General features: G+C 38.0%; 1 protein-coding gene across 4 annotated transcripts in view; it reads right to left on the bottom strand.

The window, feature by feature from the left end:
* Col24a1 (collagen type XXIV alpha 1 chain) overlaps window positions 1-24,497 on the bottom strand; it is a 259,667-nt gene that overhangs the window by 140,395 nt on the left and 94,775 nt on the right. For all 4 annotated transcript variants that reach the window (XM_036190194.1, XM_036190198.1, XM_036190196.1 and 1 more), the window contains 4 exons: window positions 17,064-17,117; window positions 7,945-7,998; window positions 6,557-6,601; window positions 1,035-1,088 (listed from right to left, as the gene is read on the bottom strand). In XM_036190194.1, coding sequence (XP_036046087.1) covers window positions 1,035-1,088; window positions 6,557-6,601; window positions 7,945-7,998; window positions 17,064-17,117 — 207 coding nt within the window. The remainder of the gene's footprint in view (window positions 1-1,034; window positions 1,089-6,556; window positions 6,602-7,944; window positions 7,999-17,063; window positions 17,118-24,497) is intronic.

Raw genomic sequence — 24,497 nt, 5'->3', positions numbered from 1 at the left:
GCTCCGGAGGGACAGTCACGGAAGGATGTCCTCAGGCACCCTGGGTAACAAAGACTTGCCTGGTGCGATTCTAGGGAGGGCAGCCTTTTACCGATGACTGAGGTTAAGCTGCTGGCCAGCTCGCCTACACTGAGGCTCAGTGTGGATTTCTCAGTGCTATTCGGCAGGAGAGAGACTAAACTCAGGATGCTTAAACTTCCTGGATTTAAATCAGTTTTCTGGAGTTTTTTTTTATATATATAATTTGAGAAAGCCAGGCACACATCTTCCTAGTATGTTTTATCTGTGTACATGTTGATTCATTAAAAATGCTTTAGGTCATCTTCCTTCGTTGACTTGATGTCTAGCTTTTTCTTAGGATTTAATATCATAAAAATTACGTGTTTGGTATATATGAAACAAGCCTTAACTTGGGAAATTTGGGAATAATACTCTGTCTCTTTTATGAGTTTTAAAATTGAAAATTCAACAATCCCTATAAACTGGTCTCTTCCGTTCATCAAATCTCTGTGTTGTTTTGTATCTGTGGTTGTAAAGGATTATCTAAGACATGGAAGTGAAGCAAGAAACAATGAATGCTGGCACATCCTTTCAGGGTCGTCCAGTGACACAGGCTACTCAGTGATTGTGTAAGGACAGCCTCAGGCAGACCTACTGTCAGCTGTTTACTGAAGAACCAATGCTTAATAAGAGATACTAACATATATATTTATTGCCCCATATCTAATCCCAAAATATTATCCTACCATTTTTATTAAGTTGCATAAAACTTATTTATTGCTTTGTATCTCATTTGCAAAAGTTTATAAAATGTATTCTAACATTTCTTCATTAAATTGTACACCTATGCAAATGCAGATGTAGCTACATGGCTTATAACTTGCTGTTTGAACAGTTTTTAAAATCTTACTGGTACCTCATAAGTTGAAATTTGCTCATTTAATTTGTACTGATTAATTTTAATTGATAAAAGCCACAACTTTATCCTTTGAAAATTTATATTTTCAAATTGATAAAAACTTCATGTACTTTACCTTTAAGCCTTCTGGCCCTGGTTCTCCCGTATACCCTTTTCGACCTGGTTTTCCCTAAAAGAAAAAACAACCACCATAAAAACATATTCATCAATTATAAAAGTGCTCTAAGGTTTAAGACAGTGGTTCTCAACTTGTGGTTTGTGGGGTCACATATCAGATATTTACATTATGATTCTTAACAGTAGCAAAATTACAGTTATGAAGTAGAGACAAAATAATTTTATGGTGGGGGGCCACCACAACATGAGGAACTGTATTAAAGATTTGCAGCATTAGGAAGGTTGAGAACCACTGGTTTTGGAAATGCATTCTGTTCTATGAAATGGATAACTTCAAAGTATTCAATGCTCTCTTATCATACTTATTAGCCATTTAGACTACAAATACTTGAACATCTCCAATGAGTCATGCACAGATCTCAATTGTCAGGATGGAGAGAACACAACACACCTCCCTCATAGAGCTTATACTTCAGTGAGGATGGTAAAAACTTAAATGTATAATATATGTATGCATGCATACATATGCATATATATACATGCATATGCACACACATATTAGGTAGTGGTAAATATGAAGGCCAATAAATTAAGCAGGAAAGGGAGATGTCAACTTTCGTGGGAGTTTTATTGAAATTTTTTGTAGGGTTTCTATGGAAGAAGACCTCACTGAGAAGGGGGCATTTGAGTACAGATTTTAAAAAGGAGCAAATGATATGGGCATTACAGGAACACTGCAGGCACAGGCAAAGGTACTTTAGGAAGACTACATAGAAGACTAGTACAACCATGAGGAGTCAATATGGCTGGAGTGGAGATGCAGGAGGAGAAACTGAGTCAGAGGATGAAGTCAAGAAGAGAATGGGGGAATGGGAAGCTGGATCATATAAGACCTTATAAATTATACTAGGCTGTTTGGTTTTTCTTCAGAGAGAGGCAGGAAGTCTTAAGTGAGCTTTGAGAAGAAATGAAGTATAATCCATGTTTTTAGGATCTCCTTGATGCAAGGACAGAAGGCTAGACTATAAGTGGGAGTCTACTACAACAATCCAGTGGGGGACGCTGTGGCATGGATCAGGGTTGCAGCAGAGACAGCTGAGAGAAATGGTAAGACTCGGGGATAATGACGGCAGAACTTCAGGTACTGCTTATGATTCACAAAGGGAGAAAAGAAGGAGAAGATTCAGCATGAACGTTGTGAAATAAAGCTCCTGGAAAAACACCCACCTGCCAGGCGGTGGTGGTGCACCCCTTTAATCCCAGCACTTGGGAGGCAGAGGCAGGCGGATCTTTGTGAGTTCGAGGCCAGCCTGGTCTTCAAAGAGAGTTCCAGGAAAGGCGCAAAGCTACAGAGAGAAACCCTGTCTCGAAACAAAACAAAACATAACCACCCACCTGCAGCTAGACCTTCTGTCCAGACGATTAACTGATTAGCGTGTCAGTGATAGTGGAGTGTAGTGGGTAGCCATCCCAGCCTTGCCCTGGAAGTTCCAACCCCCATTGAGGCTTTGGTAATGGTCACGCCCACAAGGCGGGGCTGAGGAAGGAAGCGGAAGACCCAGGATCGAGAGGAGAGGTCTCTCTTGGTTCCGGGACCCTGGACGTTGGAGGTAGACGGAGCAGAGTTTTCCAGAGAACACCGCTGGACTGCGCTATACCTTTGCCAGACCCTGCAACCTACCCCTTCATTTGCGCTATACCTTTGCCAGACCCTGCAACCTACCCCTTCATTTGTAAGTTACCCCACAAAATAAACCTCCCTTTTAACTATGTGGAGTGGCCTTAATAATTTCACCAATAGTGGAGGGTCTGGAATGTGGCAGGTTTAGAGCCAAAATACCCTGGGTCAGTTTTCAGTCCCTTTAATTAGCCATTTATTGCCTTCCTCTGTATGTGATCTAACATCTCTGTGACTATCTGGTAAGACTTTTGGAATGTACAGAGAGCTAGCTAGCTTCCACCAACCCAAGGGCCGAGAATGCGGTCACATAATACCTGAGGCTCATAGCTGCAGTTCAGGCTTTTCTGGAATGTACCTATCTAATCAATGTTTCCACAGATGTAATTGCCACGTGCTGTGATTTAAAAATTTAGTTTGTTCTGCTGCGATATGAACTTCATGGAACTGTTACTGTATCAGAACATGGAATTTAAGGTATTCTGGATCTGTGTTCCTGGGTGTGGTCACTCACTTTGGGCTTCAAAATAAACTCTTCTTCTTTTGAGATGATGGTCGTGTTTTTGCATTGACAACTAAATATTTTCAACTTGAGTAACTGAATAATTGAAATGAGAAGGACCCTGAAATAGGCTGGAAGGCAAATTAGAAGCTGAGTTTTGAATGTCTTAGTTAATATGGCTATTGGACACCTATGTACAGAGATCAGAATAGAACGTTCTGATCCAAAGATATTGTTTTGGAAGTCATTAGTGATGATATTTCAGTTGCTAAGACACGTGGACCTGTCTAGGAAGCAGTGAGGACCGCTGGAAAAGAAAAGCCTTAGGATTTTCTGAAAATTTGAAAATTAAGATAATAGGAAATAAAATTAAGATAACAGGGACTTTGATGCCAACAATCTAGGAAGAAAGTCATGTAAATAAATAAAAAGTTTTCTAGGAGAGAGCTGATTTTTTAAAGTCTCAGGGATGTGAGTATTGACTACTATGAGATGTAGAGAGCTGGGGAATGACTGTGGGATTCAGTAACAGAAGCAACTATCCACCTGCCATCGGGATGGAGGCGCTGGAGACACAAGAGCGTACACAGGTGGACAGAGAAGAACCAGCGAAAGGACATATAAGAGAGTTTTCCTGGGACAAGAGGAATGGAGCAGTGCCTGGGAGAGACGGCAGCCCACGTATGCTCTACTTTTATTTTTAAGGTCTGTGTGCTGGTAAGAATGGTCCCCTAGACAAAAAATGATTAAGGTATCACAAGTAGAGAGTTAGAGGGGAGAACTGGTGAATGTGTGTTCTGAATCACCAAAAGGACACGGTGAAATGGAAAGCAAAACCTGAAAATTCTGACTAGTAAGATCAATGGACTATTCACCCACAAAACACGACAAAAGGCAGAGTGAAAATGGATGGATCAGCAACTGAGTGGATGCAGACAATGGTGGAGAACTGAGAGACTACTCCATTGGAGGGGAGGGGGAAGAGAGGGCTAAGAATGAAGATGGCATGGAAGTAAACATTTATAGAGAGAAAGTTATGAAATCATAGTTCAGAAACAAAAGACTAAGTGGGCAAGAGAGTAGAATTCAGAATGTACCCAAAGGATAATGTTGGAAGCCTAATGGTGTGTGTGTGTGTAGTCATGATGAAGATAAGGAGCAATGGGAAACACTGGAGTAGATATTGGCACCCTTGGGTTGGGAGAATGTTCATTAGGAAGGAGAAAAAGAGACAAGATCCTGGCTAGGAAATGAGAGTTTGTAATTGGAAATAAGAGCATGCCAGACCAAGAAAAGGGTGTAACTCCCTTACCTGGACCCTGTGAAACAGTACATTTGGCACTGAAATGAAACAGCCTCACTCCAATCTGCCGTCTCAGCACTGGTGTGTGTGTGTGTGTGTGTGTGTGTGTGTGTGTGTGTGTGTGTATGTGTGTGTGTATATGTGTGTGTGTGTGTGTGTGTGTGTGTGTGTGTATGTGTGTGTGTGTGTGTGTGTATGTGTGTGTGTGTATATGTGTGTGTGTGTGTGCGTGTGTGTGTGTATGTGTGTGTGTGTGTGTGTGTGTGTGTGTGTGTGTGTGTGTGAAGGGCTCACAAGCAGAGGACTCCTAACTATCCCTTGAACTTCTCCTTGGCTCTGTTCTCTGATGCTGACACAGCCAATGTGACCTTTCCACCCTTCTAGGTCTATCTGGACTTGAACCTGACCCTATTCCTGCTCTTGGACCTGATTCAGCCTTTCACCTGAATATAGGATCAGGAATTTAGCTCAGAGTGAAATAATTTTATTTTCTGATATTGACAATTTTTCAGCAATCCGTTTTTTATTAAAACTGATTGGAAAGTGCCATAAAGAAAACATTCTTTTTCATTCTCAATGTACAACTAATTTAAACACCACAGGACAGTATATAATATCATAATAAATCTACACTGTAATCAAGTACCATTGTAGCCAATACATTTAGAATCCTTGAAACCAAGCCATTCTGGACCATGGTGGAGGCATTATGATTTATGGCCCCCTTTAAGCTCCAGCACACTTTTTTTTTGTGTGTGTGTATGTGGGAGTACCACTGAAAATGTAATATGGAAACCTTATTTTCATATAGTATCTTGCGGAGTTTTCAATATTGGGCTGATTCATATGATATACTTACAGCCATCCTACTTCCCAAATTGACCCTCAACCAACCGAAGTGAAATAATACAGAATATTATAGAGTATGGTTCTGTTGTTTTCCAGGGAAGTGAATTTTAAATGAGATCAGTTTTGCTAGGCTCAAATAATTTTGCTGTTATGTTCTCTTTCTTACAAAAAAACAATGTTTCCTTTTCAGTGGTATGGAACCAATAGGTGTGTCTGTGAGATAAAGGCACACGTAAATAATTTCTATCTCCTTAAATACAAAGCAAAACTTAAGAATATGTAAGAATTTGTGACATTCTCAAATAAAAAAATACTTAGAAATATGTCACATGAGTTCAATGCCTCTTAAATATAGCATATACATCCTAATTATTTAAAATGCAAGCTTTGGTCATGTATACAAAAATATTTGAATTTATTTCCAAAACTTAGAAAACAATAGTTTGTATATCACAAGATGGCACTATTTGATTACAATTAGGGAAAACTACCCACTAGTTTTCTATAATTTCTATACTGACACATTGATAAGTCAGTTTTCCATAAGTGTTTTTAAAATTATATTACTGAGAACCATTAAAAATAATTTTCATGATTCCTGATACCATAAAACCACAAGGTAAAGTGATAATTAATAATATAATCAATGGGTCAAGGATTTAGCTGGGTGGTAGAATTTGCTTAGTAAATTCAGGGACCTGGGGTCAGCCCTTAGCTCTGGGAAAATTCATCTCAGGAAACATCTAGTTAGCAGCTTACTTTATTTTGGGGGATTTTAGGATCATAATGGTCCTAACTTTTGCCCTCTGTTATTTTAATAACAGAAATTTAATTTAGTAACGTAAAATTATTTTAATTATTTAGTTAATCTTTGAGAGTGTATATATTATATTTTTCTTCAGCAAACATGAAACAAAAAGTAGTTTCTCTTCACCCAAAATTATACAGTTTAATTTTATAATTAAAAATTTTAACCTTAAAAATTTTTGAGATAATAATATAATTCCAACATTTCTCCTTTCCTTTTTCTCTTCCCAAATCCTCGCATCGAGACCAGGTCTTACTGTATACCTGAGGCTCGCCAGGCAGGCCTTGCACTTAGGGCCTTCTTGCCTCCTCCCTAAGTACTGGAGTCACTGGCATGCACCACCTCACCAAGCTTTAGGGAACCACTCTTGGGATACTTGCCCTTGGTCCTAGTTCTCCAAAGGGTCCAACTGGTCCTTCTTCTCCCTTAAAAATAAATTGGAACAATTCACGGCCTAAAATAGTGTTTAAATATAGAAATTGTCATCCTTTGTATTTATTCTGAATCTGAAGCACGTTAAGGAATGCAACAAAAATCATGCCACAACTCTCTTATTTTAGAATCCAAGCCTCCCATGTTTCAATATTTTGGTGATTAGCTCACCTCAAAATGGACATGTACCATTGGACTACTTTTTAAATTTGTGGATGACACATGGTATATATAGGAAATTTGGAGTGGAGGAGAGTAAAGGAAAAGAATCACCAAGATCATTAAAGAGAGTCTTTTATTTGTTGGCTACACAGAAATGCAACTCTGTTTTTGGCAGATGAAAATCAACACATATATTTATGGCATATTTAACAATCACTTATTCAGAACATGCTCTAGGCCCATTTGATATTTCATTTATTCACCCATCCCCTCCCCCTCCCTTCCTCCTCCTCCTGCTCCTTCTTTTAAGATTGAGTCTCTTCTATAACCCATGCTAGCCTCAAACTTATGATCCTCCTGCCTCAGCTTGGAAAGTGATAGGATTATAGGTGGTGCCACCATACCATAAGTTTTTAAATTTTAGTTTTGTCTGAGACTCTAGACACACAAAAACACATTGGATCCTACCCCACAGGAGCTTACAAAGCTCCTCAGACCCCACCCAAATGGTGCTTACTGTTAAACACTGTATTCTCAACTAATTAACAACCACGTCTTAGAGTCAAGTTAGCTATAATGCCATAGAATGTAAATATCTGGTGCATTCTTGTAAGGGTCAAAACTGAATGGTAGAAAGAGATGGGAGATAAACATAGCCAAAGATAAGCAACTTCTCAGCATTACTTTCTAACAAGAAAAAAAAAGCAAGTATGCTCTATTTCCAAATACACTCATGAAGTACATTGCTCTTTTTCACCTTTAGATGAATAGTTGGTATTATTAGTTTATGTTACTACATGCCTTATATATTTCATAAACAGACATTTTGCTCAATTCATAAGTCAATTAAATATAATTTATTAAGTCACAAATATAAAATAGTCACAAGTAGCAAATATGAATTCTGGTACATATATGTTTCATTCTGGGTTCAGATTCTTCAGCATTCCATTGGAGATCACTGAAATAAATCACCTAATGAGTTCAGAACTCTGTACAATGTTTCCAAATTCCGTCCCATAAGTGCCAACATAAACAACTTGAAATCCTTTACAGCAAAAATTGTTCACACTAAGGAAATTCTTTTCATTAAGCAAAAACTGAAATGTCACAAAAATAAAAAAGAGAAATTCTAACTAAAAATGTGCTGACGAGACGTTGGTGTCCTCCTTACCTGAGTTCCTTTGAGTCCTGGAGGCCCGGGGGGCCCTCTGCTTCCAAGATGTCCCTATAAAATCAATGCAAATAAAGAAGATGAAAATTATACATCTATGAAGTTTTTTTTAAAAAAATCAGCCAACATTACCACAAATGTGGGGACACTATTTGGTACCATTCACTTCCCATTAAGAGTTATAAAAATGAGATGCGATGGATGCTGAGCAAAAAAATCAAAGCATCTAGACAACTGAGGAATGCAGTACATTTGCTTTTAAGCAACATGTTAAGGTTCAAATAACTTGTTCAATTTCTTATTTTTCAGCTTTCAGACACCTTTTCAGACAAAGTTGTTTCTTGAATTTAAAGCAGTTTGGCCTAATTGTTATTCTGACAATAAATGTACACACTACATAAAGTATCCCAGAAGTCTGTTAAGAGTCTAGTAGAATGTGACATTTGTTATTTCTATAAAGGGTCCTTCAACTCCTTTATACATGCTAATATGAAAAGGGCAATTTTCAGAAGAAATGAACTTCATTACCACAACTTTTAAGACTATTAAATCCTTTTGTTAATAATAAAATATGTTAAAACACAATTGTTCTCTGAATGAAAACTTGTTCAAAATAACCATACAAATTGATCTTCAAGCTCACCTAACACCATACAACATCTATTGTCCATGACATTCTTTTTTAGCTGCTGTGGGATAATGCTCTTGTACACTGATTTAATAAAACACTGATTGGCCAGTAACCAGGCAGGAAGTATAGGCAGTGCAAGCAACTAGGAGTATTCTGGGAAGAGGAAGGCTGAGTTAGCAGTCACCAGCCAGGAAGCAAGATGTGAAGGCAGAACTGAGAAAAGGTACCAAGCCAAGTGGCTAAATATAAATAAGAATTACAGGTTAATTTAAGTGTAAGAGCTAGTCAGTAATAAGCTTGAGTTAATGGCCATACAGTTCATAAATAATACAAGTCTCTGTGTGTTTACTTGGGTCCAAGCAGCTGCAGGACTGGTGGGTGAGAGAGATTTGTCCTGACTGTAGGCCAGGTGGGACACAGGAAAACTTCAGCTACATTTAGCTGTTTTGTTGGAAATGTGCAATGTGTCAGAAAAGCTTTATGTAAAACCTTTCTAAGAATTCCATTTTTGCATAATTTCTTATAATGTTTCTATAACAATTCAAAGGGTTTTTTAAATCTAATTTTAATTGTAGTAAATAACTACATGGAGTCGAAGAGCGAATATGCTCTGGTGACTTGCATTTTTAGTTTTGGAATTCATCAGTGACAAACTATATGAGATCTTTCTGTAGACTTTGCTCTTTCCAGGCTATGCTTTAATGTAAATAAGAAATGGAAAATGGTTGGTTATCTTCAGTGTATATTCTTGCAAGTTTGTGATATGAATGTTATCAATCAAGAAACTATCACACTTAGGCTAGTTACACAATTTTTAATGGACTTCTGTTTTGAAAAGGAGAAGATGAGTTAGGGAATGGAAATGAGGGTATGCTATTTTATGTTGGTCCAAAATATTAATACATTTATGACAAAAATCACTTTAATTTCCCCCAAGGAAACATTTGTTTCCACTCTTGACCTTGAAGTAGTTTGAGGATAGATGTTTCTAACCTTGAATATAATGGCCAATGTGCAGCAGCAACTGAATTTAGTCTTATTCAACATCCCTACAGACAGTGATTGGTTTAGCAGTGAGCAGAGGACAGCCCTCCCCACTCCCAATGTCTGACTCCAGGGAAACTGTGGAGTAAGTAGAAGAGCCGATAAAGATGCCCAGATAAAGCACAAGACATCAGGTGTTTCTGGGTTGGAAGACTTAATATTGTTAAAATGCTCAGGAGGGAGAAGGAGGCCTGTGAAACTACACTTGCCTTTTGTAGGAACAGTAAAAAAAAAAAAAAACAAAAAACCCTAAAACTCACACAGAACCACAGGGATCTCCATAGTACAAAGTCTTGGAAAGAAAAATGAAGCTGGAGTCAACACACTTCCTGACCTTAAAACATTGCAAAATGATGCTGAAATCACCAAACTGATCAAACTACCATAAGAACATGGAAGATTTAGGACAACAGAATAGAAAACCCAGAAAGAAACCTGCTGAAGGCTTCTTTGCACATACTCTATACAATGAAAAAAGGGTAGTCTCTTTAATAGTGTTGGGGAAACTGGTTATTTCAGGATGAAACTGAGCCCTCATCTGATTCCTCACTACAGCAAGCTGAAATGGATTGTGGACTTAAATATGAGGTCTCAAGCCATAGTTTGTATAGAAGAAAGTAAGAGAAAATGCCAAAGTACTGCTGATGACAATGATGTCTTGGATATGACACAAAAGCACAAGCAACCAAAGAAGAAATAAGGAAGTGAGATGATCTCATACAGAAAGCTTGTTTATCAAGAAGATAATGGTCAATGTGCTGAAAAGGCATCCTGCAGAATGAAGGAAACGTTTGCAACCACACATCTGATATTGTGTTAAAATCAAAAATGTATAAGGGACTCCTATAGCTCAAATGCAAAGGCCCAAATAACCCACTAAAATGTTGGCAAATGACCTTTGGATATAAAAGAATCATAAACAGGCTCTCAGAGATCTGTGTGTCTCTATTTGATGACATGTTAGTTACAAAAGCCAAGAGTCTGTTTACTCTAGTGTCCATTGAGTAAAGAAAAGGTGTTATATACAAATAATGCGGGCTGGAGAGATGGCTCAGCCGTTAAAGGTTAGGCTCACAACCAAAAAAATACAAATAATGCATTTTTTAGCTTTAAAAAGAAGGAACTCTTGTCACATGCTTCAAGATGGATGAACCTTGAAGACATTATGCTACTGGAACAAGCCAGTCACAGAACAGCAAATACTATGGGATTCAACTTATATGAGGTATATAGAGTACACAAAACCATAGAAGTCTGTTGTAAATTGGCCTTGCCTGGGACTGACAAAATGAAGAGCTGCTTTAAAATGGATGCTTTAATCAAGCAAGATGAGAAAATTTTGGAGATCTGCCTTACCACAACAAACATACACTTTAAGTATTATAATACTATACATTGATTAAGCTGTTAAGAAAATAGAGTCTACACTGTGAGTTTTGCACATACCCACATGCTTGCGCACACACACACACACACACACACACACACACACACACTCTTTTCTACAGGCTTTTTGGGTTTTATATGCCTCAATTTTATACTTTTTTTATTTAGTATCTGTCACAATCTGTTTTCTATCCTTTTTTAAAGCAAGTCACATTTCTTTCTGTCATCCATGCTGTATTCTTACTGAAACTATTGTATAGAAGCTCTCTGTTTCAACTTGGCTAAATCCAACCCATTCAACTCAAATCCCAATTTAACTTGTATCTCTAGGAAACATGGCCACACTGAGTATGTCCTCCTCAAAAACTCCTAGTTACTCACTTATATGCTGCCTAGTAATTATGCTTTTAACTTTTCCCATGTGGAAGACACGTTTCTAGAAGATTATAAATTCCTAGTACAGAGAAGACAATGTCTTAATCTTGTTTTCTAGTTACTGTTTAATATATTACAAACAGTAACACAGGAAAAACTGCCCAATATACAAGCTCAATAAATGTTTCTTAGCTGACTAAACACTGCCTAGAGAACAGAACGGTTAATGTAACAAATGTGTATATAAAATCTTGATTTAGTGGATGGAATGTAGATGTTCAGGGCTGAGTTGAGGTGATCTATAAGAATGGTCTAGAGTCATGCATCTTTTCTTACCAAACTTACTTCCCCTAAACAGATAAACATAGGGCATACCAGAGTGAGTCAAGGCAAGAGCTATTTCCCTGTATTACACAACACAGTCTCACAAATAGTGGGCTTCCTCTGTAAGCTTATCGGGACTGTAATACAAGACACAGTAACAGCTGGTTTCAGCATTCTTAATTCCATAGCCAAAGTAGCAACACAAGCCATTGGAGCAATAGATACAGTATTCCTCTGTTTACTGAAGAGCAGGAATATTTATCAGACACTCCAACTTTCTGCAGGACCAGCAGAGGATGTGGATTAGCTGATGTTATGCTATTCTTGAAAGCAGCTCACCAAATTGAGTGTCTCAGGAAGGCTTACTGAAGAATGTTTGTATCTATGTACAAACACATACACTCAAAACTCCACAATCAGTAGGACCATAACTGACACATGTTTGTAATCGCAGTTTGAGGTTTAAGTCAAGTGGCAGAAAATTAACAAAAAATAAAAGACTTCTGCAGAGTTCTTTTCCTGGAAAGACTCCTCCCTTTTTATTGAACATAGGACAACTATTTCTTTTAAATACATTGTGCATGGTCTTTCTTCTCTTAAAAATACTTATTTATGTTTATTTCATGTTTATAGGTGCTTGCCTACATTATGTATGCACACCAAAAGTGTGCACCTGGTGCCCACCAAGGACACAGAAGGTATCAAGAGTCCCTGGAACTAGACTTACACATGGTTGTGAACCTCCATATGGGTGCTGGGTACAAAACCTGGGTCCTTTGCAAGAGCAACAAGTGTTCTTCATCCTGGAGTCATCTCTCCAGCACTCACGTGATTGATGACTATGTCAATACACTTTAGTAATTTACATTATTCCCTAATGTAATTATTCCCATACTTCCTAAACAAGACATGCCATAAAAATACAGGAAGTTTAGGGTGCATCTATGATAGGAAAGAAACACATCATACTTATCATATATAACTATCTTTGGCTTTATTTTTCCTGTTTCTAGAAAAATTTCATGACAAAGGAGAAAGACCAAGAGTATAGATAAAATCAGGATCTCTCATTCTTAAAACACAGAGTCATATTGCTCTTTTTACTACACTTTCTGGTTCTTTTAATACAACCATGCCTCCTAAAATTGGTTTTAAACTTCAGTGATCTATATAAACTCAATTAGTCTCACATTGTTTGTGTTAATGAATCTATAAGTTCATAGCTATTGAATAAATACTTTTAGAAAAAATACTCCAAAAACCAATAATTATCCATTGTCAATTCAACCATTGGTATTAGTTAAAGTATCTAGCTTTCAGGCCTTTTGGTCAACTTTTTAAAAAGGTGTGTGTGTGTGTGTGTGTGTGTGTGTGTGTGTGTGTGTGTGCGCTTGTGGGAGCCTGCTCTGTCTTTTGTGGGTTTGGGCATGTGATTTAACTAGGGTCTCCATGTGTGGTGTCAGGTACCTTTACCTGCTGAGCCATCTGGAAGACCCATTGACCTACTTTTAATGTTTTTTATTATTATCATTTTATTTGCTTGCATGCGAGCCTACTTTTCTGTATGTGCACCATGAAGACATGCCAGATAAGGCAGAAGGGGGCTTCAAATTCTCTGAAACTGTTACAAGTGGTTGTGAGCCTCCTGATGTGGGTGCTGAGGACTGAACCTGAGTTATCTGAAAGAGCAGCAAGTGCCCTTACCCACTGTGCCAACTCCCCAGCCCCCAATTTTAACATTTAACTGTAAGACTGAAAGAACTACCTAGAACAAACTTAAGATGACCATGGCAACCATATTAAAAAACTCAGCTGACTTCTCCACCAAACGAGTGAAACAGGATCCCCAAACTGAAATGCAATATGGATCTTCATAAGCATGGCATTCATCTTTACCTGTTAAGGTTGGTGATCATTTCCTGATTTCCAAAGACAGAATCTATTGCTCTACTTCTGAGGCTCTCATGGCACACTATCAACTATTTTCAAAGATTTATTATTTTTTTAATGTGTATATATGGTATGTGCATCTGCATGAGTTTATCTGTACCATATATGTGCAGGAACCCACAGAGGCCAGAAGAGGGCATAAGATTCCCTGGAACTGAAGGTATAGGCCACTGTGAGCTGTCATGTGGGTGCTGTGAACTGAATCTGGGTCCTCTGCAAGAGCAGCAATCTTTCTTAACTATTGACCTATTTATCCAGCCTCTACCATTCTTTTATATTGTACTTCTTATAGTTTGTAATAACTTCTTTTTATCTTCCTTGCCAAATTAGAACTCCATCCACAAGAGGCACTGTAGTTATATAATGGTTATTATTTCACACTTAATACCTGACATAAAACAAAAAGGCAGCTCAACATGGATTGAGTGAATGAAAAACAAATAAATAAAGATGCTTATGTTCAAGTTCCTAAGCAGGGAAAGGCTAGAGTAAAGAGGAGACATCTTAATCTCTATATTACCCATCTCTTTTGCCTTCTTATTTCTACATTTTATCTTGGTTTACTGATGACTATTATTCTATATGTCAAAATAAGCATTTTGTCATACTCATCCAGAGCTGCAAATTCTCCCAAGTTCCCTACTTAATTTTCCCACTAAAGTTCAATGACAAGAAACTCAACTGAAAGTCTTGCTTTTACCATTTATTCCTCTTTCTTCTATCATGTTCCTTTAGGTATCAAGTTGTCTTTTTTTGTCTCTTTAAAGTAACTTTCACCTATAGCTAGTCAACAAATCATGCAGTCAGTACATATCAAGTTCTTATTATCTTATTCTAGTTACTGTAATATATTTCAAATCATGCAATCTCTACTCTCAAAGACCCTGTAGTCTAACAGAGAAGCAGACAAGCATAAAATCAGGTATAATACATGGCGAGGATTGCCTGATAGAAGTTTTTCAGGAACACAGGGGGAAAACAGCTAACTTAGGTGTTGAGGAAACTTGGCCAGTGTTGTACGTGATGGATGATGAAAGGTAAAGGAAAGAAAGCTACACCCTGATAAAAGAACAGCATCAAAGAAGCTATGAGATTTGAATGAGTACAGCATGGTTTGTTAATCTATAAAGTTTGACAGGAATGATGCTTTGAAAAGCAATGATGAGTGTGAGTATACACTGCAGAGTTAAGGTTAGCATGTAGAGAACCTCGTGTTAAGAGGAAAGACACGCAAGTCTTCACAGACATACACTTCGGATAACTTAAGGATTCAGGCAGTGGCAGGCTGTGATGTACACTTTCCACAGATTTTTCCTTTGGCATCGCCACTGTGGGTTTGGAGGAATGCCAGACTGGAGGCAGGGAGAGTAACTGGAGGTCTACCACACTAATCCTGGATAAAAATGAAGAGGGCCTAAGCTACAACATTGGCAGTGAAAACGGTTTCTAAAGTAAAGCGGGGAAATTTTGAGTCAAGGAGAAATGGTAAAAGGTTCTAATTGATGGCACAATGTTGCTCAGAACTCCAGAGAGGATTTGATGCAAAGCATATGTGGGACATGTACGTGCAGAGGCAACTTCACAGCCACGGAAAGAAGTGAAAAATGGCTGCACAGAGGGAAGTTGGTGGGTGGCAGGTGAGGTTGCCAGGTAAAACACAGGATGCACAGTCACATTTGGATTTCAGATAAATAGCGAGTGACATTTCATTTAAATACTTTCCAAATACTGCAGCTCCATCCCCTCACAAGTTTCCTTTTCCTGAGTGTCACACAACCCACTTGTCTGCCTCACAAACTCCTCACTCATCATGTTGATTCGAGTCCTACAACTATGCACCCCTTTCACTGTGGTTATAAAAAGGGTTTCCATGTTTGTACGGATTGTACACTTTGTGTGTGTGTGTGTGTGTGTGTGTGTGTGTGTGTGCGTGCGCACACATGAATGCAGTTGCCCTAGGAGGCCCGAGGCACTGGATCCCCCTGGAGCTAGATTTATGGGTCTCTGTAAGTTACCTGATAGGAGTTTTGGGGATCAGACTTGGGTCATCTGTAAGAGCAGTACATGCTCTTAGCCAACTGCTGAGCGACCCTCCAGGCCATTGTCTAGATTTTTGTAGTTCCCATGTTTGCCTTCAATTTCTTCCTAGTTTAAACTATCCTTTATATTGGCTTTAGGGTTATCTTTAAAAGACAACCAGATGGTATATTTGCTACTTAAATACCTTTGATTACTCCCCAATGCCCGTCAGATAAAGTAGAAACTACAGTCTGACCATGAGTGTTCCTGACTATGTGATTCAAGCTCAGTGATGAAGAACTCAGACTTGGTAGTTACCTCTTTGTGACAACCCTGGCTCTGCTACTTTACAGTTAGGTGACTGAGTAAATATCTTCTGTTTACATTTCAAAATATTTACTCATTGCATTCACATATGTGTTCCTGTATACGCTGTGGTAAACACAGGGATGGAAAAGAAAACTTTTGTGGATCTGTTCTTTCCTTCCACCAAGGAGGTTTAGGGGCTCAAGCTCTGGTGGTCACACTTTGTGGTAAGTACTGTTCCCATTGAGTGATCTCTCTGTCCCTTGAGTGACTATCTTAATATCTATGACATTTTAAAAAAGGGGGTACTGCCTACCTGATAACATTATGTAAAACTAAAATGATCTGATCTCAGTAAGACATTTGCCATGCCGTTGTATCACTCGATAGCCCAGTACACAGACAAACACAGCTGTTACTAACATCTGTCCAGCCTTCACTGTCCCTGCTTCTCTCTCCAGGTACACTAACACTTTCCACTTGAGCTTGATTTCAACTCCTCCACCCTCAAATCCCAGACTTCATCACTCCACAGTTCTATTTCCCATACGTGTTTGTTTATGGTGCCTAGCCTGCATGGTACTGGTACTTGGGGCATGTCTTGATACTGAAACTTTTGATGCTGAATCCCTGGCATACACAGAGCAGCATCCTTGTGCACACACAGAACAGCAGTAACTGGAGTGAGGATGCTTTGGTTTCTTCAGGTGCCTTGTGTTATATCAAGGCTCTGGGACACCACAAGCTTTCTTACATGGTAAGAGTGGGCATTTTATCAGTGTTGAAGTGTTCCAGTCATCAGAAATTTCTCTCCTATTTTCTGTCCACTATCACTTTTAAGAAATGTTCTCATTTTTGTTGCCTCTAAAACACCCTTTGGACTGATATCTGTGATTTTCAAATATTATCCCTCTAGTAACTATAACGAACTTACAAAATCATTTAGAACTGATTGGATTCAAACTCAAAATGCTTAATTACCAGTAATTCTGATATGCTTAAGATCTTTTTCTACAAATATTATGAATTTAAATGAGAAAACTCTAGATAGCTACATCCAGTATGGTTTTTATTTGCTTTTTACCTTTGGTCCTTCAGGTCCATTTTGTCCAGGAATCCCAATATCTCCTGGAAAACCCTGGTGGACATAAAAAGGTGGAGAGTTTATTCCACAGCAAATTACTTTAAATTTACTTAGCATATAAAAGCCTCCTTTGTCTGTATCCCATGCCCAGTTAAAACAATTTATAATCTTCAAAACTCAGTGTTAATGATTATTAGACAAGTGTTCCACAGTAGGGTAAAAACTTGGTATCTTAAAAAAAGAAAATTTACTTTTTTCATGAGTCACAGTCTCCAGGCTTAAAGGAATCACTGTGGTCCTGTTCAAGGAAGGAGACGAATAACACACCCTTCCAATGTCATACCAGACATCGAAGAGTAGAGTAATGCAGTTTGTAAGACTCATTGTTCACTGTTTACTTATAATGAACTTTTGTTAAGTACAGATACAGTCCACTCCTATCTAGTTAAAAAATCATCTCCTTACATATAGGATGTCAATCTGCTTTGCATCAAACCTACCTATCTAGCATAGAATCCCTGACTTGACTGCCTATTCTTAGCCCTTCTCAGTATATTTTTACATTGTCTCTTTTTTATCTAATTAATTAGTTTAAGAAAATTTTATCTGTGTATGTATTTTCATCAGAATCATAATTTCACCTTTGGAAATCATATTAGCAGTCCAAAGTACTTGGTTCCCAGAATGAAATGCATCATAGTGTTAACTAAAGCCCATGCTGGGGAAAGGCCTGGCCTGTTGATCTAAAATGGTGAGGTTGAAACTTCTGCTGATATAATGAATTAGAACACAGTACTTCATGCTCAATTTCAAACAACAACATCATCACTAGGCTTTCTTTTATTGATTTATTCACAATGAGGAAAGTCCATTTCTGGTTAGAACATGTGTACTCTGGCAATTTATATGCCAGATTAAAAATTTGGATTATGTGGAGGACATTTGTGGCAAAAGACAAAAAAAAAGGTTTGTACCTAAAGGATTTGCCACAAGGTTTGATTTCCAAGGGTCACTGAATAGTTACACAGATATATGGATGTTTTAACTGATCAAAAGGAACCAGGCAAACTATGCTAGCATTTATATTCATGCATATGTAAAACTGCATTCACTGAATAATTTCAAGCCTTCTCTCTTGAATAGATTATAGTTACTGGCTTTGAAGCAATATACCTGTCTTCTAGTTCTTGCTGAAACACTTGCTCATTGAACTCCATGTACTCCATAAATCCTCTACACTGCTCCCTCACTCTGCATCCACTACTTGAGTGAATATTGCCTGGTGCTCCAAGCCAAAGGGACTTATACTCTCCCTTTAAACATTTCTCTCTCTTCTCCTAAAACTCTCACACAACAAAGTAAGTTAACAGTGTCTCATCTTGTTTTATTTTTCATGTCAGAGGGTAAACACCTTGGGTGTACTTCATGTGTTTTCCACTCTCATACTCCCAGCAAGTACTACGACATCTGCTGTGCAGTAATTGCTTTTACAAGTTTTGTTGCTGTTGTTATTGTTGAGTGACTGACTTATTTCTTTTGAAAAAGAGGACAGCATGTACTGTGGCTACTTGCATCCTGGGTCTCCATTTACAACCGCTCAGAACACTGGCTCAGAGTACCCTCATGGCTCTATTCGTGACTTGTCCACAATCCAGATGATCCCAGAACACGTTATCACACCAGCAATCAAGAAAGCTATCAGAAGCATCGAAACAAGGGTCATTTAAAAATAACTCTTAAGGAGCTTGGATAGGATTCTACAAGCCAAATATTTGGTGGAAAGAAATCTTTTTCAATGGGAAGAAAAATTGGATTAAATTTAACCACGATAAATATATTTAAATTTGTAAGTTCAAATACTTCTATACCATGTATAGAAGATAAAGGGAAGTGATAACAAAAATTAACAATTAAGCATTCATTTGCCTTTGCTTATTTTTGGTACAACTTTCATCTAAATAGTAGGTAAGAGTATGCAATCTTCTCCCAAAGTTATACTCCAGCCCTCCCCACAAAGAAATGACCAAGCATGAAAATCTGTTTTTCATCCTCTCAAATTATCTCATGGACTTGGCCTTGTGTTTAGACCTACAGTAACACCTCACACACACACACACACACACACACACACACACAAAAGGATGACAAAGCATATGCTTACTGATGGAAGAACACAGGACGACCCTCTGCCTTGCCAAAACAAGCAAAAGAAACCTCAATATTATCAGGACTCTGTCATGAGACTAGCAATTTTCAAGAAAAACACAAATCAAGGAACATGCAAAACTACACCATGGGACTATAATCAGCACAGATTGTGGAAGATGCTGTAAGTCAGATGGCTGGGTGCTTCATAGCTAAATTATAAGGGGGAGAAGAATGGAGAGTGAACTTGGAGACTGAAAGACACAGCAAATTTAAAAACAAAAGCAAGACTCAAGAAGGCTTTGGGTGGCAGCAAGCAATTCCATTTTAACCTAACAGTACTTACAAGGAAATGTGTCTGAAGTTGGTGTGTGATACACCTTTGTTGTACAGTCTCTTGTAGTTGTGATTTATTTTACAATAAAACTAACAAAATTAGTGAGGTAATCCCAGTTATACATGGGGTGTCTAATATGTGTGAACCTGCACCTGCACCCTTTGTGGGCCCAAATATCAACAAGATACATGAAAAAGACATGAAGTAGGACAGACAAAGAGAACAGGACAAAAGAGGTCACCAGATCAAACCTCATATTAAAGTTAAGCAAGTCGAATGTTTCAAAATTAAGAGTTTACTGAAAATCTCAGAAGCATGTCAGCACAATTATTAATAGGAAAAAAATCTCTATTCCTTCCCACATGGGCAAGCTTAGAAAATTGGCCAAAAAACATTTTCATTATTTTAAATATTCATAGCTGGACTACTCCCAAGTAAAGAGCTTGCCATTTAAATAGTACATTAAAAAACAGAGTTAACTGGATCAGCTGAGTTTTAATGATAACACCCAGAAAGGAACTTTTTAATGTTAAATTAACTGCTCAATCTGTAAAGCCAATGATGGGATATGGATCTATATGCCAAACAATGAAATATCAGAGACTTTACACACTAAAAAATTAAAGTATATCCTTAGGGTCAAAACTTGATTTTAAAAATTATATGCCAGGCGGTGGTGGCGCACGCCTTTAATCCCAACACTCGGGAGGCAGAGGCAGGTGGATCTCTGTGAGTTTGAGGCCAGCCTGGTCTACAGAGTGAGTTCCAGGAAAGGCACAAAGCTACGCAGAGAAACCCTGTCTCGGAAAAAAAAAATCATACTGGCAGACAAATCTACAATAAGAAAAATAAAGAACAAAAATCTGGTAAGGATGTCTCGACTCATTGCTTTAAATTTAAAATAACATTAACAAGTCAGAAGATGTTTCTCCCACAAACAGCTTCACTGTTTCTGTTAAGTCTTCACATCACATTTGAAAGCATGATACCTTAGTGGGGAGGAGGGGGAGAAAGGGAGGAACAGCCTGACTTCTGGTGCTTTCTTAACAGAAAGTCTGATCACAAATTGTTACTGAGAAGCAGAAAAATGAAGTAGCTTTAAAAATAATAAGTGCAAATGTGGCTTCTATTTTCAGAGCCTTCACATCTGTTTGCTGTACAGAGAGTGAGTCTGTGTTCTCTCCAGTAAAAACAAAATTTTATTATTCTCTAATCACTCAAGGCTGGAGACTAATTCACATGCATTTTTATAGCAAAACCTGGGAACCAAGGCACTAGCAGATTATATTCATTTCCTAGGAAATCATAAAAGTGAAATACTGCCTTCTTACTTAGTAGTAGCCAAAAGCTCAAAAAACCAGTTTCTTAGTAAGGTAAATATATGGCATTTTATGGCACACATTGACATTTTGAGTAGCTTTCCAGTAGGGCTAATATATTTCAGCTTTTTATTAAGCTCTACCTTTCTTCAATTAAAAATTACAAATGGATAAATAACAAACAAAAGTAAATCCAGTGGCTGAGTTAGTGAAGATCAATCACAAGATGGAACGAACTGTATGAACCCCAAGGGTCTTATGCTAAGTGAAAAAAGCCAGACAAAAGAAGAGCATAAACTATGAGTCATTTGTAAGAATACTTTGGAAAATTAGATTAATGTAGAGTGATGAAAAAGGTATCCTATGAAGGAAAAGGTTAGGAAGAATAGAAGAAAAAAAAAACTATAAAGATGCAATTGCTGGCTTTGGTAGATACATCTGTTGTTTCTACTTAATAATGACACCATAAGTTATCCACAAATGAAAATTATTCAATTGGATAGTTTACATATTTGGATTTTATTCCATACCAATTATATACCTCAATAAGTCCTTGTTGTTGTTTAAGGAATTGGTATTGGGTACTATGATGGACAATACTGATCATTGACTTCACAGTATCTGGAATCACCTAGGAGACATTGCTTCAAGCATACCTTGTGAGGGAAATTTTGGTTAGCCTCTGGGCATGCTTGTGAAGGATTATCTTGGTTAGGTTAACTGCAATGGAGAGAACCACCTCCACTGTGGGCAACACGATTCCATAGGCTTGGGTCCTGGACTGCATGGAAAGGAGGATGCCAGCTAAGCATGACAATCATTCTGCCTTTGCGGGTGCAATATGGCCACCTATGGCTTCTCTGCCATGAAGAACTGTATCCTTCCACTGGGAGCCCAAATTATCCTTTCTCCCATAAGTTGCTTTTGTTGGAGTATTTTTATGACAGCAACAGGAAAGGCAACTAATGCACTTATTTACATAACTGTTTGTGTGGTGGGCAACTGTGTGTTATGAGGTAAACATCTTTGGAAAAGGCAGAATTCACTCACTGAATTAGTCCTCGGGTAAGATCAATAGCCTTTAGGTTTGGATAGACTTTACCTTATTTTTGAGGTAAGTAGTATATTGATTATAATAATAACTTGAAAACAAAGTGTATTTTGGATAACTTGGGATTTTCTGTTATTTTTCATGGTACTTTAAAATATTATAAATTGTTCTAGATGATATTTAGACATTAAATGCCATTAGAATGTTTAATTCCTATGGATGTTACTTGCTATTCCTGTTGTGTTTTAAATACACAGAACATAGTACGATTTGGATTGTACTTATCTGCTGAGTAGCTTTGAAATTTAAAGCTAGTAGAGATGAATGAAGTATTTTATTTAAGAAAACAGTCACAAAATAAAATTGATAAAAGCAACGTGTAGATTATGAATTTGTACAAGGAAGTTAGGTAAAGCCTAGTCTGTTAGCTGGTATGTATAGAGTACACTAAAGAAACATTTAATAGTCTGAACTGATGTCAAATTAAAAATGAATCCTCTTGTGTGTCAGTGTAAACACGTTTGTGCACATGTGAGTGGCCAGCAGACACCTTTGCACACCCTTCCTCAGGTGCCATCCACCTCCTGTTCTTCAGAGATTGGATTTCTTATTGGCCTGGAACTGCAGAGTAAGCTAGGTTGGCAGAGAGCCCCAGAGATTCTCCATGAGTTCTGGAGATCAATCTCCGGTTCTGAAGCTTTCAGCATAAGCACTTTCTCAACTGGTCCATGACCCAGCCTCACTAATTCTAGTTTAGATAATTATACGGTTAGATAGTTTCAAAAGTTATCCTTTGTCCAAAAATAAGCACAAAGACAAAAACCTAGCATAGCTTCTCCAGAGAGCATGCAGCCTTACATATTCAAAGGACAAGGAGCAAACCCAGCAGGAGAGCAGGCATCCTGTGAGTGGCTGTTTGATTTGAGCAGAGACCCAGGATCCAGTCATAGGACTTCGTTCCTCTGCATTTTAGGAAACATGCGTCATGTCAGCAAAATGGTGACTCCAAGCAGGGAAGTAAAGATATTAAGTGGAGGATTAAATTGACTTTTTCTGAATAAGAATAAGCCATCCAAAAGTTAATGCCAAGAAAATATTGGAAAGGGCAAAACTAATAAAGTTGTTTTCCCAGTAAACTTTAGGAACCAAGCTCAAGCATAGAGCAGGGGGCTGCTGCTAACGGAGGAGCTTCTCTGTCTTCAGGGAAAACCACATGCAGAAAATCTTAGCTTCTGCCAAGAGAAATGCAAAGTAAAGACCCAGTGAGATATCTGGTTCTCTTTCATCCTCTCCTTGCTGCTTTAGACCTAAAATGCCTTCGAAACCAGATTGTTTTCATTATGAGATTTTTGAAAAGTTTTACAATTGATTACTCCTCATCATATATTTTCTTCTTTGAGCAATTCCATGTATTTGAGCAGAAAACCTAATGCAGCTGACTCCCATATGTTCAGCATCATGAAAGTCCAGCAGAGAAAGTCTTCAAACAACAGACAATGTAATTCCTTATGATGCAACACATCCATCCCCAGTTTCACAGAGTGTTCATGTGTCTGTGATATTGCTCCACATCCATCCCCAGTTCCACAGAGCATCCACACATCTGTGATATCGCTCTACATCTGTTCCCAGTTCCACAGAGCATCCACGTATCTTTGATAACACTCTTAAAGGCACCAGCAAGGCCAGACAGGAAGTCCACATGTATTCTTGTAAAGGCCACACAAAGCCATACCAAACTTACAATTTTAAAACAAACCACTCTGTTATTGCTATTTAGGAGTTCATAATCAATAGTGACTAAAAGCAGATAGAAACAGCAGGCTGGGAGGAAATGAGAGGATAGAAAATGACTGTGAAGGCAAGTGAGGAAAATAAGGGGTTTAAAGATGAATTATATCTCCACTCGCTTGGTTTTGATGATGTTTTCACGATTTACTCATATGTCAAAAATTGAACCATGCAATTTTTCAGGTGCTATAATCTCAACACTTAGGAGGTGGAGGCAAGAAGATGTGGAGTTGAGGCTATTCTTAGCTACATAGTGAATTCATGGCCAGCCTAGGCTATAGAGACCCTCAACCAGGAAAAAAAGCTGAACTGTATAATTTAAATGTATGCAATTTGTTATATGCCAATTATACTTCAAGGAGGGCAGCTAGGATTGGATGGCTTAGATAATCATGCTGTCATGGTACCCAGGTTTGTAATGATTAAAAGATCTTTAGAGTAAAAAAAACCTTAGGATTTATTTTCCCGAACTTCTTCCCAGGTACAACTCAGTGAAGCTTGGGTTTTGAATTATTTCACAGGTAATAACAGCATGATCACTATTTTATTCATGTATTTAGAAAAATATATTTATAGACACTCAATATCTGCCATCTACCTGACTCATTAGAACTTTCTCTGGCTGTTTTAATTAATGAACATCAGTCTGTCCACTTTAACACAAGTGAATGTACCAGACACTGTTCTTGTCACTGAGTGCACTCTGGGGAAAAAGTCTTGGCTTCACAGAAATACATTCTGAAGACTTTATCCCAAAGAAAGTCTTCTTTTATGCATGAATATTTTAGTGT

The sequence above is a fragment of the Onychomys torridus genome, chromosome 6, assembly GCF_903995425.1.
Source record: "Onychomys torridus chromosome 6, mOncTor1.1, whole genome shotgun sequence".
Taxonomy (NCBI): domain Eukaryota; kingdom Metazoa; phylum Chordata; class Mammalia; order Rodentia; family Cricetidae; genus Onychomys; species Onychomys torridus.
Note: the sequence above shows the minus strand (reverse complement) of the source record. Positions and strands in the feature narration are given on the sequence as shown.